General features: G+C 42.7%; 1 protein-coding gene and 1 long non-coding RNA gene across 10 annotated transcripts in view; one reads left to right on the top strand and one right to left on the bottom strand.

The window, feature by feature from the left end:
• The window catches only part of LOC307203839 (disintegrin and metalloproteinase domain-containing protein 2-like), a 106714-nt gene that overhangs the window by 4199 nt on the left and 82541 nt on the right, over nt 1-19974 (bottom strand). For 5 of the 9 annotated variants that reach the window (XM_079955013.1, XM_079955008.1, XM_079955009.1 and 2 more), the window contains 6 exons: nt 16970-17153; nt 13145-13225; nt 11924-12041; nt 10497-10656; nt 9462-9506; nt 7862-7946 (listed from right to left, as the gene is read on the bottom strand). In XM_079955013.1, coding sequence (XP_079811139.1) covers nt 7862-7946; nt 9462-9506; nt 10497-10656; nt 11924-12041; nt 13145-13225; nt 16970-17153 — 673 coding nt within the window. Of the gene's footprint in view, nt 1-7861; nt 7947-8519; nt 8801-9461; nt 9507-10496; nt 10657-11923; nt 12042-13144; nt 13226-16969; nt 17154-19974 lie in introns of those variants that run through there. The other 4 variants (XR_013833382.1, XM_079955010.1, XM_079955012.1 and 1 more) reach the window with 4 other exon arrangements.
• Nucleotides 8612-9221, top strand: LOC307204025. Its single transcript, XR_013833467.1, has 2 exons — nt 8612-8726; nt 9109-9221. It is a non-coding gene; the product is annotated as an uncharacterized lncRNA (long non-coding RNA).

Here is a 19974-nt window from a genome sequence, read left to right as displayed (position 1 = left end):
TTTTAAGCACAGTTCAAACAGTAAATATAGTTTCAATTTTGAGTTACTTTTCCTCCTTTTTAAACGCAGAAGAGGACAATGGAAACAATATATTTCTCTTATTTAGCTAACTGTCAAGATACGTTCTATTCACAGCCAATGAACTTCAAAACGTCAATCTTACTGGCAGACCCTTTCCAGGTTCAGAGCGGTGGTGATTTAATTTTCATCACTCTCTCCTGCAGGCTTGCGCGTTCCAAAATTTCCCCCCTCTTCTGCTTCCAAGGAGGGTTTAATAGTTTTAATCGATGGAAGTTTAATCCTTTGCGGAAGACTTTCCAAGACCTTAGCTTGCAGTGTCTTTGCTTCAATCTATTTACAAAAGGGGAAGGCGGACTTCCTGATTGAAACCTTCCCGTTTCGGTGCCAAATTAAGACATTTATAGATCCAATTTTCCGTTCTACTCACGGGTAGTTGTTTAAAATCGAATTGTCCACAGGAAAAAGTCAGCGCTCTCTGGCAACAGCAATGCGGCTGCACTCCATGAAAGAAGCAATCAATTCAAAGCACCGCGCCGCTCACCCCACGTCGCTCCGGATCCCTGAAACCGGGTCTCCCCGTGAGTAGGGGAGGCACAAAAGGTGCCAGCTGAATCCCAGGTTCACAGGCTTCTCCCGCCTGTGATTTTTAGTGGGTCTCTGCCTTCGCCGTGGTGGCCAGACCCTGTTTCCACGGAGTATATTCCTCCTGATCAAAGGAATTCCGCCATTGCCAGAGGCGCTAACCCGTAAGTCCTAAAATTCATCTTGTTTGTTTTGGCCCAGTTCTCTAATCTGTCAAGGTCGTTTAGAAGTGTGATCCTGTCCTCTGGGGTGTTAGCCACCCCTCCCAGTTTGGTGTCATCTGCAAATTTGATCAGGATGCCCTTGAGTCCATCATCCAAGTCGTTGATAAAGATGTTGAATAAGACCGGGCCCAAGACAGAACCCTGTGGCACCCCACTAGTCACTCTTCTAATACAGGAGAAAATGTTAAATCAAGTCGCGATTCTCGAGATGCACTAAAGGGAGCTTATTTTATGCTTTCAGGGGATCCCAGAGATGCAGAATGAAGACATTGAAACCAAACTGACAAAAGAATTAGCTAGATGGCTCAGAGCCCAAGAAGAAGAATTAATAATGGACATAGATAAGATCTTCAGAATCAAATCTGACGGAACAAAGACGAATAAAGGATCAGGAACTGTATGGTCTTCTTTTTTTAAAAAAAAAATGTATTAGCAAACCAATCAAATCACATTAATTCCAATTATACCAATACATAATAAACTCCAAATATTTCCAAATATTTAACCAAATTTTTAAAATTTTGTTGGGGGTACCCATGCTTCAAGCTCAGAAAGGGTCCAATCCTCTCATATTTCTGCTGCTTTGATGTTCACAGTTCTATCTTTCCATCTCCTTGTTGTTATTCTTTACAAATCATCTTCCAATCTTCTTGTTGTTATCACTCTCCCCCTTTCTTTCTAACCTCTGTAAATCTCCACAAGTGAGTTGAAACGAACATTGTTATAGTCCTGTGTGGATTTTCACATTAGTCCAAAGGTCCTGTTAGAACGGCAGACGCCATTTCAGCATTTCCATAAAACACAGTCTAAGCGTCTGCTCATTAACTTTCCCAGACCTGTTGCTCCGACATCAGTCTTTTCAGGGAGTTCTTGCCAGATCAAACGTAGAATTCAGATATAATAGCAAAGCCGTAGCTTCCTCCCCCTCTTGACCGTAAATCTTGCAACAAAGCCTGCCTCGTCACGGGGGTTCTCAATTAGAACTGCGTCATCCAAAAGCCTTTCATTCCTTTCCAGATCTTCCACAAAACAAAGCCTTTAGCCAATAATTCATTTCCACACAGTTTATTATTCCATCTCACTTGCTAATCAGTCATGCGACGGTTCTTCTTAGGGAGGGGTTGTTAGGTAAATCACATAGGAAAAAAGAAAAGTCCCCCCCCCCTTTCTGCTCCGTTGCAACATACCAACATCTTTGATGTAGTCTTCTTTGATGTAGTTCTGTTCAATCCAACCCGTCACTCAGCTTCACAGAGGTTGATTTAATTAGGAATCAATACTCCCTTTCTTTCACTTGAAACAAGTGCAATTACTCTTCTCCAATTGTTTATCTTGAGTCATGCAACTAGGATCGCAATCAGAAGCAGCGTCAGGGAGAGCCAAAAAAAACTCACACAAGGGCTTTCCGTCCAGTGCCCTCACCCCCTCCTTCTTATGAACTCAGGGGTGAATTATAGGCATCTGTGGACGAGGCAGCGTTTTCCCATTCCCCCTGGGAAAACTCAGGAGGCTAATTACTCCCATATTAGCCTCTTAATTACCTCATGTGAGCTGGAGAGATGGTATTGTCGGCCATCTTCCAATGCACCCCTAGCGGCCCCCCTGTATGGTCTTCTTTAATTCAAGACTACTGAAGGATAAAGTACTCCAGAAAAGGAAGTTAGATGAAAGGGATAGATGAAATAGATGAAAGGAATATAATAATTCATAAAGAAATATCAAAAAGACTCCTTTAAAAAGACAAAATTACAAGACATTAACAGATGCTTTAAAAACCAACACAATAAGATACAAATGGGAATTCCTGGAGGGGATATTTAGGGAAGTTCTGGAGAAAATACAAGAGAGAACTGGGAGGAGAAGTCATGCAGGAGAGAGAAGAGTTAGAAACTACAGGAGGGGAGTAAAAGCAATTCTAGTTAAGAGATAAAATAAGACGTAACCCACCAGATTAAATCTATATTCTATATATTTTTCTGAATCCAATTTGTAATTGTTATTTGATGAATTTGAACATTATCTCGTAGAATATCAATGCTTTAAATAATAAAGAGAAAAGGAATAAAACCCAACATATCCTAAAAAAGAACTGGGACATTATCTGTCTTCAGGAAACACATATAGCTAAGAAGCACAAGAGAGTTTAGGTAAATAAGAAACTAGGGGTATAATTTATAGCTTCAGATTTACATAAAAGAGACATAAACCCAAAATTAGAATCCAAATTAATATTTAAAGACAATGAAGGATGATTGCTGGGCGTGCAGTTAACAAGAAGCAAAGGAAAAACAATACTGGGGTGTGTGTACTTTCTAAATGGAAACAAATCAAAATACGTTAAAAAGCTAGAGGAAAGATTATTGGAACATAACAATGAGGACATGATTCTTATGGGAGATTTTAATGGGGTCACTTTGTTGAACCTTGATAGAACAGAAAGAGAGAAAGCATCTAAGGAAGGAAAACTCCCATTTTTTTCCCCAAATGGTTGAAGATCTGAACTTAGTAGATGCTTGGAGAAATAAACATACAAATGAAAGACAGTATACATTCTATTCTGAAGCTAAAAAATCTGCAGGTCGAATAGATGGAATATGGATATTGAATAGTTTAATGACACTAATTTTAAAAAACTGAGATTCAACCCAAATCCATTTCAGACCATAACCTGATTACACTAGAATTAAGGGATAAGAAGAAAATGAACAAGCAGTGGAGGATGAGTGAGAGAATCCTGAATGATGAGAAAATTATTTAAAAGGCTGAAGAGGCCATGAAAGAATTCTTCAAAATAAATATGACACAAGAGACTGATATTAGATCAATATGGGATGCCGGTAAGGCCTTTATATGAGGCTTTTATATCCAACGAAACATAATACAAAAAAGGATTAGAGCAGGGGTGTCAAACTCAAATTCATTGGGGGCCGCATCAGCAGTTTTGTCACCCTCAAAGGGCCGGTTGTATCTGTAGGACTATGTGTCCGCCGTCGCTGCTCGGCTTCCTCTGGCCAAGCTTCCCCTGGCACACAGGTTTTGCTTTCGTGCTCTCTTTATTTTTTGCAGCAGCGACCTTGCTCAGCCAGCACCCGTTGCGCGTGGGTTGCTTGGAGGGGGGCATGCACAGAGCGACCCGCACGGCTTTCCGAGCCAACCCTCCTCCAGCCCACCTTAACAAGGGCCTAGGCTTGCTAACTTTGCGGCTAGACCTTGGTGTTTGTACACACTGCAGAAAATGTGCAGGACTTTAAAGGTGCAGTGACCCTCCCGTATCCAACCTTTCTTTCTGGGAGGAGAGGAGGAGGAGGCGGGCGAGTCACCCGTGCAAGAGGGAAGAGCGAGCGATGGCCCGGGATCAGGCCTCTCCGATCAGGGCCAAAGGTGAACCGAGGGAGGGAGAGAGAGAAGGATCCCTAGCCTCGTGCACAGCGGCGGCTCTTACGCGCGCGGACCCCGCGATGGCGCAGCCGGTGTCGTGTGCTTTGCTCCGTCCAAGCAGGCAAAGCGAGGGCGGAGAGCTGGGAAGCAGTCCGCATTTCCCAGAAGCAAGCGCCGCAATGGGTACTGCGAGCCAGACAGGCCTCGACAGGGCTCGATTCGGGGCTTGACGAGGAGGAGAGGGAGAAACCCAAAAGGGCACCGCGCGGCTGGGTTGGGTTGCAAATCAAGCGCGTGAAAGGGTTGCCTTTTGCAGAGCCGGACAGGCGCGGAAGGAGCGTTCTTGCCTTTGTCATTGATAAAAGGGCTTGCGGACACCAGGAATTGCTGGCTACATGGGCCACATGACGAGGTCTGGCGGGCCAGATTCGGCCCGCGGGCCTTGTGTTTGACACCCGTGGATTAGAGAATCAAAGTTAGACCAGATTAGACAAGAGATTGAAAGAAATTAGAATCTATTTGTTAACAACCCAAAAAACAAAACCGCAAACCAAAATATTAAAATATTGCAATCCCAACTATCAATATTCTTAAATGATGAAATAGAGAATAACATCAAAAGGATGAAACAAAAGAATTTTGAATTTGCTAACAGATGAGGTAATTAAAAAAGAAACAAAGAGAAAAACAAATTGATAAGATAGTACAAGATGGTAGGGTAATCGACAAACAGGAATAAATAAATAATTGCTTTTAAAGATATTTCAGGAAGCTATATAAGATAGGAACGGAAGGAGAACATGACATAGTGAAATACAAGGGAAAGAAATTCCCAAAATAGCACAAGAGAAACTTGAACAATTAAACTCGCCAATTACCAGGAAGGAGATACACCAGGCAATCTCTAGTTCTAAATTGGGCAAATCCCCAGGCCCAGATGGACTTCCTGTAATCTACCATAAAAAAAATGGGAGATTATAGCCCCGCCACTCATGAATAAAATAATACAAGATGGGAAATGCTAGTCAACGCCTAGAAGGCTTTCGATAACCTTTCTTGGAAATTTCTAAGGAAAGTGATCGACCTATTCACAAAGGGAGAATGATTTACCTAGGCTATAAAAGCCATATATGAGAAACAGAAAGCAAATCTAATAATCAATGATGGGAAAACAGAATACATCCCAATAGAAAAAGGCACAAGGCAAAGCTGCCCACTCTCTCCTCTACTTTTTGTATTAACCCTAGAAATATTAAATTTGGAACTCAGGAAAGAAGAAGAAATTAAAGGGATATCTTTAGGTCAAAAGACTTTCAAATTGAAAGCTTTTGCAGATGATTTAATTTTAACAGTAGAAAACCCAGAAACAAGTATTCCCAAAGCTTTGGAAAAGATAACTTGACATGAGCCAACAGTGTGACGCAGCAGCTAAAAAAGCCAATGCAATTCTGGGCTGCATCAATAGGAGTATAGCATCTAGATCAAGGGAAGTAATAGTGCCACTGTATTCTGCTCTGGTCAGACCTCACCTGGAGTACTGTGTCCAGTTCTGGGCACCACAGTTCAAGAAGGACACTGACAAACTGGAACGTGTCCAGAGGAGGGCAACCAAAATGGTCAAAGGCCTGGAAACGATGCCTTATGAGGAACGGCTAAGGGAGCTGGGCATGTTTAGCCTAGAGAAGAGGAGGTTAAGGGGTGATATGATAGCCATGTTCAAATATATAAAAGGATGTCACATAGAGGAGGGAGAAAGGTTGTTTTCTGCTGCTCCAGAGTAGCGGACACGGAGCAATGGATCCAAACTACAAGAAAGAAGATTCCACCTAAACATTAGGAAGAACTTCCTGACAGTAAGAGCTGTTCGACAGTGGAATTTGCTGCCAAGGAGTGTAGTGGAGTCTCCTTCTTTGGAGGTCTTTAAGCAGAGGCTTGACAACCATATGTCAGGAGTGCTCTGATGGTGTTTCCTGCTTGGCAGGGGGTTGGACTCGATGGCCCTTGTGGTCTCTTCCAACTCTATGATTCTATGATTCTATAACAGAATTCAGAGAGGTCTCCAGCTTCAAACTTAACAGATCAAAAACAAAGCTTATGGTTAAAAATATACAGGAGCAAGAGAAAAAGGAATTGCAGGAAAATACAGGGTTGTCGATAGTGAAAAAAACAAAATATTTGGGAACTGACATTTTTGATGACAATTATAAAAAATCAGGAATGATTTTTTTTTTTTTTTTAGAAATTTGGGCTAGACTGAAATCATTTTGGGGAAGAATCTCAGTAATAAAAATGAATATACTCCCCAAAATGCTCTTTCTTTTTCAAATGATGTCGATTATAGCGAAAACAGAATGCACTGAAGAATGGAGGTAAGATCTGACAAGATTCATTTGGCAGGGTAAGAAACCTTGTATTAAATACAAATTACTGACAGGAAAGAAAGAAAGAAAGAAAGAAAGAGGGGTTTGCACTACCAAAATTAAAAATCTTTTGTCAGACAGTGTTTAATTTGCATGAGGGATTGGATTCTATTAGAGAAAACAGATATTTTGGGTTTGCAGAGTGTCAACAACAGATTTGGGTGGCATGGCTACCTTGGCTAGAATAAGGTAAAAGCTCACAAGAGCGTTCACCAACCATATTGTAAGGAATGCAATATATAAGGTGTGGACGAGAACCAAAAACACCATGGTGGTTGTCCCCATTAGAGGCATTCACAGTTAAAAAATTAAACATGCAAAGCAATTGGGCAACATATAGCCAATTATTAAAAGAAGACCAAGGACACCTGAAGTTAAAATCATTTGAGGAGATAAGACACTATCTTACTGACTGGCTCCAGTTCCATCAGTTAAATAATGTATTTAATGTGGATAAAAAAACAGGATTTGAGAAAGAAGAATCTAAATTACAAAAATACTATCAAAAAACAATAAGAAATTATTATCTAAAACCTATGATTTGCTGTTTCTTTTCTTATTTTCTTTTGATTTTTTTGTTTACAGCAGCCAGACTAGTACTGGCAAAAAATTGGAAAGGAGATACAATCCCCACAAAAGAAGATTGGTTAAATAAACTATGTGATTCTATACAACTGGCAAAGTTAACAGCTGCCGTAAGACTCCAGACAAATCAGAAACTAAGGAGTGAATGGTAATGTTTTGAAGACTATAAGAAAAAACACTGGTCTAAAGATAACATGTTAATATGCATAGATTAAGTATGTAAAAGCTGAAATAGATAGAATAGATATATTAGGAATATCAGGGACAAGATATAAAAGATGCAATGGTAAAAAGACTGAAAAAAAATAAAGAATGTCGAGTTTTTTTGGGGGGGAAGCCACAGGGGGGATTTGTATATATGTTTTTATTTTGTTTTTTGTTATTATTTTATTTTTTATGTTAATTTTTATTTTATGTGTTTTTTAAGCAAGAAAACAAAAAAAATTAAAAAGAAAAGAAAGCAATAATCAATGTACTGCAGTCACACAATCAATCAGTAGCTGAACTGGGTTCCACATAGTCACAAAAACAAAAACAAAAAGAGCCGCAAAAACAAAAACACAAAATAAATAGCGGAAACAGAGCTCAGCGTAACACTCAAAATGGAGCATGTTTGGCTTCCGAAAAATGTTTGCAATCCGGAACACCTACTTCCGGGTTTGCAGTGTTTGGGTTCCAAGTTGTTTGAGTACCAAGACGTCTGAGAACCAAGGTACCACTGTAAGAATGTATAATGCTGTAAACAAAAAATTCAAAAGAAAATAAGAGAAGAAACAGCAAACATCACTGCAATAGGACAGTATTTAATGAGTTTTTTGTTTGTATTTGTAGTATTTATATATTTATGATCTATAATTTAAGGAGACTCATAGTCATATACAGTGGTACCTCGGGTTAAGTACTTAATTCATTCCGGAGGTCCGTTCTTAACCTGAAATTGTTCTTAACCTGAAGCACCACTTTAGCTAATGGGGCCTCCTGCTGCTGCTGCACCACCGGAGCACAATTTCTGTTCTCATTCTGAAGCAAAGTTCTTAACCTGAAGCACTATTTCTGGGTTAGTGGAGTCTGTAACCTGAAGCGTATGTAACCTGAAGCGTATGTAACCTGAGGTACCACTGTATTCCCACAGAATAGCAAAAGTCATGAACATTTAAAAAAAATTCTTTGGAATCCTGCCTGACAATCCCCTCCAGGAGACAAGCAAAATTCCTCCTTGTTTAGAAAGGCTTCGGGTTGTGTGACTAATTCCTGCATGCGGTATGATCCATCCCAACTCATGTTCCATGTCAACCACAAGTGAACCCACCTCTTTGGGTTGCTTTGGCTGACTGGCTCAACCTTGGTGTGGCAAAAACTCTCATCTTCTGCATCACAATCCTTCACTCAGTGCAGTGATCAACTGGAGGCTGATGGCTGTTCTGGGGAGTCTGTGACTCTTCCTGTTGCATCTTCCACTCTTGGCCTTGGAGAACCTTGGGTGGGCCCTGAACCTTTGTCTCGGTTTAGGACAAATGTGAGTGCTCTTTGAAGGCCCCTGAAGCCCAGAGCTATATGGGTGCTGTGTTTTGGGGGTTCTCCTGTGTTGTGCTAAAAGAACAACAGCTGTGAGTTCAAGCAGCCTGGAGACTAGCAGTAGAGGGCTGACTGCTGGCTGTGCCACTGAATCTGTGCCATTGGGGGACATTGATGCACATTGTGTGTCTGATGATGCAGTGGGTGTGCTAGGAGCAGGACTTCATCATTATGAGTCCATTGGCTGCATGTGGGGGCAGCCTGTGGGTATCCTTGCTGGTGGAATCTAGGAATGGTAGGCTTTGATGGTTTTCCAGGAATGCTGTGTCTGTGACTATTAAGCTGACTTCTAATTTTTGGACTGGTGTGTTTTCCCCTCCCAGGTAGAGTGAGACTGAATAGTGAAGAGTGAGACAGTTATTTCGCTGGCAGAGCAACAGAATCACTCTCCAGCCACCCCCATGAACAACCCCTGAGTAAAAGACTGCTCTGCCCATGTTTGGTTTCAGGTCTTATTTTACTGTGTGTTCCCTTGAGGCTCCTTGGAAGGTAAGGTAATAAGCAGATTTTGCAGATAAACGCAGTCCATCCTTAAGTGGTGGGAAAAACTAGACAATTTAATCCATGTTTCACTATCACAAAGGGAGAAAATAAATTAGGGAGTGATCCTTTTCAAGACTGCAGCCAGCTCTGGAAGGAAAATTAATCAAAATACTTTAAGTTAGTTGAAGCTTACCTTGTTTTGTCTGACATGCTATATTCATCGGATCTAGTATAAGATCTGAAATGTAATGAGAATTAAGATTACTTAACCTTAATTATATACAGATAAACATACCTCAGTTTTGTCATGGAGTTAGCCTTACTATAAAGTCTGAAAGTTAATTATTATTATATGTACTGGGGTGGGCAACCTATGACCCTTCAGAGGTTGCTGGACTACACCTCCCATCTTTCCTGGTGGCGCTGTGGGTTAAAGCCTCAGCACCTAGGACTTGCCGATTGAAAGGTCAGCGGTTCGAATCCCTGCGGCGGGGTGCGCTCCCGCTGCTCGGTCCCAGCGCCTGCCAACCTAGCAGTTCGAAAGCACCTCCGGGTGCAAGTAGATAAATAGGGACCGCTTACCAGCGGGAAGGTAAACGGCGTTTCCGTGTGCGACTCTGGCTCGCCAGAGCAGCGATGTCACGCTGGCCACGTGACCCGGAAGTGTCTCCGGACAGCGCTGGCCCCTGGCCTCTTAAGTGAGATGGGCGCACAACCCCAGAGTCTGTCAAGACTGGCCCGTACGGGCAGGGGTACCTTTACCTTTACCTTTACCTTTAGCCACCATGAGTTGTTGCAGTACAACAGCACCTGGAGGGTCACAGGTTTCCTATCCTTGCTTTTCTTTCTTTTGTTGTTGGACATCATCTCCCTCCAGTATGGCCAACCCTTCCCTGATATATACTAACAGCAAACTCCTATCTGTGTTATTATGCAGCTGAAATGGCACCTCTGATGCATCAGCAGGCTCAGACGAACCCCAAGGTTTGCAGAAATACAACAAAAATATTGGGAAAAAACCCTAAGCAAGGGACTTTCCTCTCACACACCTCACAATAAAACCCCACAGCCCAATGCAAAAGTGTGTGAGAGGGGAAAGGGAATGTGGAGGCAGCCATGGCTGAAGACTGCATTCTGTTGCAGGTCCTACTTGTCCAAATTGTTGATGGACCAGAAGATTTCAGGTGTGTACAGGGCAGGCCCTGATAAACTGGCCAAAGTGACTTACTCAGAATCGCCTAGAGACTCGCTGTCATCTATGCAGTACTTGCTGATTCGTGCCCATTTGACAATCAGGATGGCTGACCCAACCACAATGGGCAGAAAGAGAAATATGCTCAGGAGCACCCACGTCCGCATGTTGTCTTCTATGACTCTTTCTGTAATATCTAGATGGAAACAAATTTCACAGCAAAGACTGAACCAGGAAAGCTGCCGCATTAGACATTTTTAGTGTGGCACTGCCCAAAGCTCCAATTTTATTGAATTTTTTAAAGATTAGAAAGCAAACTCTTTCCATATTGCTAAAACAGCAACAACCAGAAAGGTTTTTTATTTTTAAATTAGCATTATTGTGGTGTAAAAATGTAATATTGTAGTAACACAGTTTTATAGCACCATTCCTCTCTTTCATTTAAAAAAATAGAGAGCTGGAAAAGTGTTAAATTAAAAGACCATTTAAAAATATATAAATGGGGTTATAAAATGGCATCCTTCACAAAGGTCATAGTGAATGTGTACTGAGCTGCAGACAGAAGTTATGTCAAATCCACAGGTGTCCAAGGAACATAGCAGGTTATACACATAGAAAAATGCCCTACTACTAATGATGTAGGAAATCAGTTGCAGTTCTGCTTGCAGCTTACAGCAGAAAAGCAGTAACTGGGTAGCACTAGGAATGTGTTGGCTTCTTTCTCTGCAGTGCTCTCTCTCTCTCTCTCTTCTGTGTCTAAGTGCTATCCTCATGTGCAGCTCCTGTTCCTTTCACTGGAGTTTGGGCAAGAAGAGTGTCTCCTGTGCTCCAGGGTTATTACAAGCAGAAGAAGGTATTGTTTGGATTTTTTCATTCTGGCACCAATAAGTATTGTTCTGACCCAATTAATTGTAAACCCATGCTGACTTTGTACTAGTCCACTGGGATTCAGCTGGCACATCAGAATGCACAAGTCCATCACAGCCTGGTTTAGGGAGGGGCAGTAGTACTAAAACATTTGCTTTTCACTTTTGCTCTTTGAAAGAGAACTAGAAAACAGGGATGGAGAGAGGGGTTAAATCTATACTGAATATTTTATACTAGCTTAACTGCCACACTTCTCCCATTGCCTGGGAATTGCAGTTTAGTTCAGGTACTAAGAATTCTGAAACATTTCACTCACACTCACTCTCATAAACACACAGCCTACAATCCTAAAGTTCCTTTGGAAGAAGGAATGATTATTAAGCTAATGTGCTGTCACTTCTTATCTTGTTCTTTCTGCCTTGAGAAAGACAGAAAATTCAAGGGAAGAATAAAGAGGGGTATGAATGGGTTAAAACATAAATCAAACCCAGTCCCATGGTTCAGGTTGAGATGAAAAGTGGGTCCTAATTCTAAACAGTTTGGAAACTACTGCAGCAGAGCTATTTGTCAGGATGGAAAATCCTGCTTTTACTGACCAGAAGCCAACATACGAAGCCCACTGTCAACACTTCCTCCTAGGGGGCCTCCTTTTTCCTTGCAATTTGGAGGTGCCCATCCTGGATCACAGTGGCAGTTTCTTTTGTTGTTGCAAATCTGAAGGTGGGGGAGGAATAGCAAACATTTACTCCTTGCTTATGTGCTTTATCTTAAAAAGAAAAATATGCTTTAAGAAAACATTATTATTCTTATTACTTCCTGAGTAGGGCCTCAGTTCTAGTCTAAAATAAAATTAAGGATAAAGTAGTAGTAGTAGTAGTAGTAGTAGTAATTATTATTATTATTTCATTATTTGTACCCCGCCCATCTGACTGGTTTGCCCCAGCCACTCTGGGTTGCTTCCAGCATATATAAAAACATAATAAAACATTAAACATTAAAAAATTTCCTATACAGGGCTGCCTTCAGATGTCTTCTAAAGGTTGAATAGAATATCTCCTTGACATCTGATGGGAGGGCGTTCACAGAGAGGGCACAACTACTGAGAAGGCCCTCTGCTTGGTTCCCTGTAACGCTCACTTCTCGCTGGAACTGCCAGAAAGCCCTTGGAGCTGGACCTTCAAAGGTAGCCCCACGTAGAGTACGCTGCAGTAGTCCAAGCGAGAGATAACCATGGTATGTACCACTGTGGTGAGATAGTACGCAGGCAGGTAGGGTCTCAGCCAGCGTACCAGATGGAGCAGGTAGACAGCTGCCCTGAAAATAGAATTAACCTGTGCCTCCATGGACAGCTGTGAGTCCAAAATGGCTCCCAGGCTGTGCGCCTGGTCCTTCAAGGGCACAGTTACCCCATTCAAGACTAGGAAGTCCTGCCCCCTGTCACCCAGAAACAGTACTTCTGTTTTGTTGAGATTCAACCTCAACCTGTTAGCTGCCATCCATCCTCCAACCGCTTCCAGACACTCACACCGGACATTCACTAGTTCCAATTTAAATGGAAGGGATCCAAATGTTCCACATCCTCTAGACATGCCTGGAGCTGTTGAGCAACCACCTGCTCAATTACTTTGCCTAAGAATGGAAGATTTGATTATAATTGCCCATAATGGCTGGGTCCAAAGAGAATCAGCTGAGAGGCCATCAACAGGGGAACGCTTCAGGCACTCAAGAAAATACCAAATAGTTTCTGAGGGAAAACCACCATCTCCTTTTTATAGCTGAAACACTAACATGGAAAATATAACATTCATTTTACTTACTCCATGCCCAAAGCACTTTTTTGTAGGATCACAATCATATTTCAAGACGCCATACTTTTCACATACTTGTTTGATACAAACCTTTAAAAAAAGCAATAGTATTTTTCAGTTTTCAAGAAGAGTTGCTGCCCTGCAACAGACTTTTTGCGTCCACCAGACCCCATCCATGAGTGCTTCCAGACAGGTGTTTATTGTGAGATCTGAATGCAAGATTTTTCCAGTGTATGTACAACGTCATCTGCATCCAAGTGCTAGTCTGTATTTTTCCCTCTATTAATCCAGATCTACCCTTTTTACAGGAAAACTGTGTGGGATGTAAAACACAGGAGCAGTCAATTACAACATTCCTAGAGTGTACATGGTAAGACATGGGGAGGGATGTCTGTCCAGCCAGCAGGTAAACTTCCTGGGACAGACTTCCTCCGCATGTGACCAGAGGTGGGTGTGGCCTCACCTGTGCAGGTAATGATAAAAGCCCAGGGCAGGACAGCCATCTCTCTCTTGCCTCTTGCTCTCTCTGCCATCTTCCTTCGAAGAAGCCACATCTGCTAAAGATGCCCTCTTGGCTCCCAGCCAAGAGAGCAGAAAGGGACTATCTTCCTATAAGATAGATTCTAAATGTATTTTACCTTTTTAAGCCTGTCTGCCTTCTGGGATCCTATTGTGAACAGAACGTGAGTAAGCTCTTTTTATACTTTTATAAAAGACTGTGTCGTGTCTTCTGTTTTAAGAGGGAACAAAGGGGAAATTACCAGAGTAATTATTATAGAGGTTCTAGCGAACTTGAGCACACATTACCGTTGCGAACTTAAAAGGGGAATGTCTACTAACTCTGCTGATATTTTGGGAACTTGTTAGCACAAGTTGGATAAGGATATAATCTCACAATATATCCTCTCCTGCATCCCTGAACATTCCCACAAAGGGTTATTGGCCCCAGTATTCCATATTTTTGTGTATTTTTGAAGGATTGTGTTGGATTGTGATTTTCAGTTGAGTAGTATTTTTCTGAGATAACTTCCTGGTAAGCACATGGTCCTTTGTTCCATTGTGCAGTGGGGATTAAGCAAACCCCCCCCCCTTCCCTCAGAGTTCACAGTGACCAGAGGCAGTGAAGGATTGTTTTGTATTTTGAGATTTTTGAGGTTTTGATTTTAGAATTTTGAGAAATTTTGAATTTTGAAGAATTTTCAAAAAAATTGTAGGTGTGGCGTTTCGCATACCCTACTGGCAACCAGTCTAAGCTGCTTATTAGCGGCAGCGCTGAGTTCTGCGAGCAGAGTGGGTGGAAACGTCTTCACGGGAACCCGGATGTTCTTTCAGAACAGTTTGACTCAGATGAGGAAGAGGAGGAGGACGAAACTGAACCTGTTGCTTAGGTGCACAGTCCACAGCCACAGAGTCCAGAACCGGGGTCCCCAAGGGAGAGGCTCTGAACCTCTCCAAAGGGAAGTCCCAAGACCCCTCCACAGGTCTCTGTCAAGTCTGAGCCAAGGAGTGAGCCATCCTTGCCTACAGACCCAGTTGTGAGGCCTAAAAGGCGCAGCAGGTCAGAGGGGGAGGTTTCTGACACAGGGGATGGTATGGCTGGCCCTAGTGAATCAGGTGCAGTTCCAGAATTCACGCTGAGAAGGTCAGCAAGGTCAACCAAGGGAAAGCCACCGGAAAGGTATGAAGCTACTATCGTGTGGGTAGGTGTGGCTAGATGTGAACCTGAATCCTTTGAGGATGTTCAGAAGTTGCCTCAAGAAGAAGCTAGCAAATGGCATGAGGCAATGCGGAAGGAGATGAACTCAATGGAATGTCTTGGTGTGTTCCCACTCACACAATTGCCGGCTGGCAAGCAGGCTACGAGTTGCAGATGGGTTTATCGCCTTAAACCCACAGAAGCTGGAGAACCACAATATAAAGGTTGGAAGGCGAACCATTTTGATGTGGATGTCGCCTATCTGAACTCAGACCTCCAGGAGGAGTTGTACATGCTTCCTCCTCCAGGGTTTGAGGTCAGTGGGCCAGGCATCGTGTGGCGGTTGCACAAATCCATTTATGGGTTACGTCAGTCTGCCAGAAACTGGAACATGTGTCTGAATGAAGCCTTAGAAGAGCTAGGTTTCAAGAGAAGTGTTGCTGACAGCTGTCTTTACCTTAAAGGGTCAGGTGTGACACAGGAAGCTGCTCAGATTTTTGTTGATGATATTTTGTACATATCACAGACAGGTAAACAAGTGGAGAAGTTTGCTAGGGAGCTTGGAAAGCTGTTCAAGCTCAAGCAGCTTGGAGATGTCAAGTCGTATCTAGGCGTAGGGATAACTGGAACAAGAGATGGAAGCTTTTTGCTCAACCAGAAAGGTAACATTGAGCAGTTGCTTGAGAAGTTCAGAATGTCTGAGTGTGAAGGTGTCAAAACACTCATGGAGGCTGGTTACGTGAAAGAATGTCAGCAAGTAGAACGCTCTGTGTTCGAAAGTGCTGGACTCTTTCAATCAGCTCTGGGTAGTCTACTGTATCTGTCATAGTGGAGCAGACCAGATATAGCATTTGCTATCAATCTGCTCAGTAGAGAGGCTTCAAGTCCAAGTGTACAGGCCTGGAATGCTATTAAACGGGTGCTGTGTTACCTGCAAGATACCAAAGATTTTTGCCTCAAGTTGTCAGCTGAGGGTGATGTCAAGCTTACAGCGTGGGTGGATTTGGATTGGGCTAACCTTCAGGACTGCAAATCAGTGTCAGGCCTAGTGGTGAAGTTTGGGAACTCAGTAGTTGGGTGGAGGTCCCGGAAGCAAAGTCTCATAGCACTTTTGTCTACTGAAGCTGAGTTCAGTGCGCTATCTGAGGTTTGCATGGAACTGGAATTCTATGCGTTTGGTCCAGGAACTCTGTGAAAGTCTGTGTTTGGGGTGAGCATTGTTGCTTGTTTCCCCCAGATGCAGGACAAGAGGGGGTGTGGAGTTTGGAGGTTATAGGGTTAAGCTCCTTGGTGTCCTGTATCTGGGGAGGGGCCGTACATCACAGGCTTTGTCCGTCTTTGTCTGTGAAAGCTACTTTCACATTAGACTGAGAGACACTGCAGAGAGACTGTGTGTGCTTTTAGCACGGGAAAGATGCCGGAGAGTTCCGATGGAATGAGACTGATTTATGGCTTGTAAATAAACGCTTTTAGAGATAGCAAGAAACTTGTTTTATCCCTCTATCTCACATGGACGGCAGGACCGCTGCGACTCTGCATTTTCTGCCCAGATCAGTCCCAGCAGAGCTGAGCAGGGAGCGCTGACTGGACGGCAGGATTAATTTGCATAGGCCATATGCTAAAGTGGATGGAGCAAGAGAGATGACAGAAGCCGGCCATGCAAGTCTGTGGCCATGCTGTGTGGGTTGACATGCGCACCCCTCTCTCCCTCTTCCACTCAGGCAAGCAAGAGGTGTCAGCACTGCTCAGGGACATGTTGCAGCCAAGCAAAAGCAGCCCAGGAGGGCACAGGGCAAGGCCAGCGAGAGGTGAGATCTGTGGAGGGGGCATAGCCTGAGGAGAAAGTAAAGTCTGCAGGGCTGCATTAAGCCCCCTGGCCCTGAGGTCCCCCCCCCCCACTTTCGGCACTTATGAACAAACAACATCTAATTGCATTTGCTGATTTCCATCTCTGCTTCTCCCATCACTCCCAGCCCATCATACCTGTCTCCTCAAAGCTGAAATTTAGATTTTAAGTTTTTCAAGCATGAGACCAGTGGTCTTCCTTTTGCTTATGCTGCTCTCTAGGACACCATACACACTGGTGACAACATTTAAGTCACAGTAATAATCATACTGTGTCAGATTGTATCCCTTACCTTTTTAGTTCCACATTTTGTACCATCTTTCACCAGCATTGGGTCTGGAAAGCCCTCTGGTTGTTGAAGGTCCAGAGATATACAAAGGGTATCTTGGAAAGGAGTGTACAGAACTGGAATGTTCATGTCAACATAAGGCTTTCTGGTTGGATAGACGCAAATTAACTTTCCACATTTGATATCCCTATCAAAGGCATTTGGAGAAAAGAACAGGATCACACATTTGTAAAGAGTTGGGGATTATGTATTGGAAATGTTTTTTTTCACCTCCAAAATATCAGATTTAACAACTGAAGTATATTTTTGAACATGTTACCTAAAAATGCATGCTTTTCATTACACAGATGACATGTGAGAAGGGCTGTCATTCCTCAACCTTTGAAACATCTGGCATCAAAGATTACTGCCCAACAGTTTGTGCCCAACGGATTTATTTTGGTATATCTTAATTTGTTGTTGTAGTATGGTTTTGCTCTGTTGATTTTCTTATGTGAACTACTTTATAATCATTTTGGTGAAAGGCAAGCTACAATTAATTAATTAATTAATCCTTCCTCTCAATCCATTTTTCTTTTGTGTTGTGTCCTTTATTTTTCCAAATTAGTTTTTATTAAAGATTTTATTGTGTAGCAAACAAACAAATAGACAAAAAAAGTACATATAGTGTCTCTACTTTCAATTCATAGTTTTTTTCACAGTTCGTTAACATTTAGTACTAGACACATATGTGATTGGGGGACAAGAGAGAGGGAAGGGGAGAGAGATGAGGGGACATTGATATTTTGTTCTGTTGTGTAGTTTGTGCAGGGTTTTTATGTCAGCATCGTGTGGGTAGGTCCTCTATATATTTATTCATTTATGATGGCACTGCGAGAGATTTGAGTGTCCAACGCTTGGTTGGTTGTGTTCAGTTAGTTGCAGTGTGGTTTGTTTGTTTGTTTGTTTGTTTGAGGGTACGGGGTTGTTGGGTCAGATTACCCATATTGATTCTTATGCTGTTGGGGTGGGGGAGAGAATAGATCATTGTCTTGTTGTGCTGTGTATATGATAAAGGGGAGCCACACCCGTGCTACTTTAAGTTTGTTGGTTAACTTTTCTAATAGGGCAGTTTTCTATACTTTTTGGTACTAGTGGTCTATATTCACTCCTGATAGGTCATTCCAGTGTCTAGTCATGATGTTTTTAGTTGCTGAGAGTAAGTGACTTGTCATGTGAGTTGTTCCTTGGAAGATATTTAATAGAACTAATTCTGGAGTTGCTTCTATTACTTGTTTTGTTATTATGCAGATTTCCTGCAGCACTGATATACAAAAGGATTAGATGTATTCAAGTCTCCAGGGCCAGATGAACTGCATCCAAGAGTATTAAAAGAACTGGCAGATGTGATCTCAGAACCACTGGCAGTCATCTTTGAGAATTCCTGGAGAACAGGCGAAGTCCCGGCAGACTGGAGGAGGGCAAATGTTGTCCCTATTTTCAAAAAGGGGAAAAGAGAGGACCCAAATAATTACCGCCCAGTCAGTCTGACATCAATACCAGGGAAGATTCTGGAGCAGATCATTAAGCAAATAGTCTGTGAGCACCAAGAAAGGAATACTGTGATCACCAATAGTCAGCATGGATTTCTGAAAAATAAGTCATGTCAGACTAACCTGATCTCGTTTTTTGACAGAATTACAAGCCTGGTAGATGAAAGGAACACAGTGGATGTAGCCTACCTTGATTTCAGCAAGGCATTTGACAAGGTGCCCCATGATATTCTTGTAAAGAAGCTGGTAAAATGCGGACTTGACTATGCTACCACTCAGTGGATTTGTAACTGGCTGACTGACCGAACCCAAAGGGTGCTCATCAATGGTTCCTCTTCATCCTGGAGAAGAGTGACTAGTGGGGTGCCACAGGGTTCTGTCTTGGGCCCCGTCTTATTCAACATCTTTATCAACAACTTGGATGATGGACTCAAGGGCATCCTGATCAAATTTGCAGATGACACCAAACTGGGAGGGGTGGCTAACACCCCAGAGGACAGGATCACACTTCAAAACGACCTTGACAGATTAGAGAACTGGGCCAGAACAAACAAGATGAATTTTAACAGGGAGAAGTGTAAAGTATTGCACTTGGGCAAAAAAAATGAGAGGCACAAATACAAGATGGGTGACACCTGGCTTGAGAGCAGTACATGTGAAAAGGATCTAGGAGTCTTGGTTGACCACAAACTTGACATGAGCCAACAGTGTGACGCGGCAGCTAAAAAAGCCAATGCAATTCTGGGCTGCATCAATAGGAGTATAGCATCTAGATCAAGGGAAGTAATAGTGCCACTGTATTCTGCTCCAGTTCTGGGCACCACAGTTCAAGAAGGACACTGACAAACTGGAACATGTCCAGAGGAGGGCAACCAAAATGGTCAAAGGCCTGGAAACGATGCCTTATGAGGAACGGCTAAGGGAGCTGGGCATGTTTAGCCTGCAGAAGAGGAGGTTAATGGGTGATATGATAGCCATGTTCAAATATATAAAAGGATGTCACATAGAGGAGGGAGAAAGGTTGTTTTCTGCTGCTCCAGAGAAGCGGACACGGAGCAATGGATCCAAACTACAAGAAAGAAGATTCCACCTAAACATTAGGAAGAACTTCCTGACAGTAAGAGCTGTTTGACAGTGGAATTTGCTGCCAAGGAGTGTGGTGGAGTCTCCTTCTTTGGAGGTCTTTAAGCAGAGGCTTGACAGCCATATGTCAGGAGTGCTCTGATGGTGTTTCCTGCTTGGCAGGGGGTTGGACTCGATGGCCCTTGTGGTCTCTTCCAACTCTATGATTCTATGATTCTAAATTTGGGGGCATTCCCACCACATGTGGAAGTGCAGACTCTCCAGCATTTAGATGAGGAAGTGCCAGATTCCGTGGTGTTAGGTTCCATCTATAGATAAGTTTCAGAATGAGTTCTCTTCTTTTGGCTGAGATGGATTTAAATGATGGGGAGGTGTGAGGGCTCTGACAGGACC

This window comes from Podarcis cretensis (genome assembly GCF_951804945.1).
Source record: "Podarcis cretensis genome assembly, chromosome: 15".
Lineage (NCBI taxonomy): Eukaryota > Metazoa > Chordata > Lepidosauria > Squamata > Lacertidae > Podarcis > Podarcis cretensis.
Note: the sequence above shows the minus strand (reverse complement) of the source record. Positions and strands in the feature narration are given on the sequence as shown.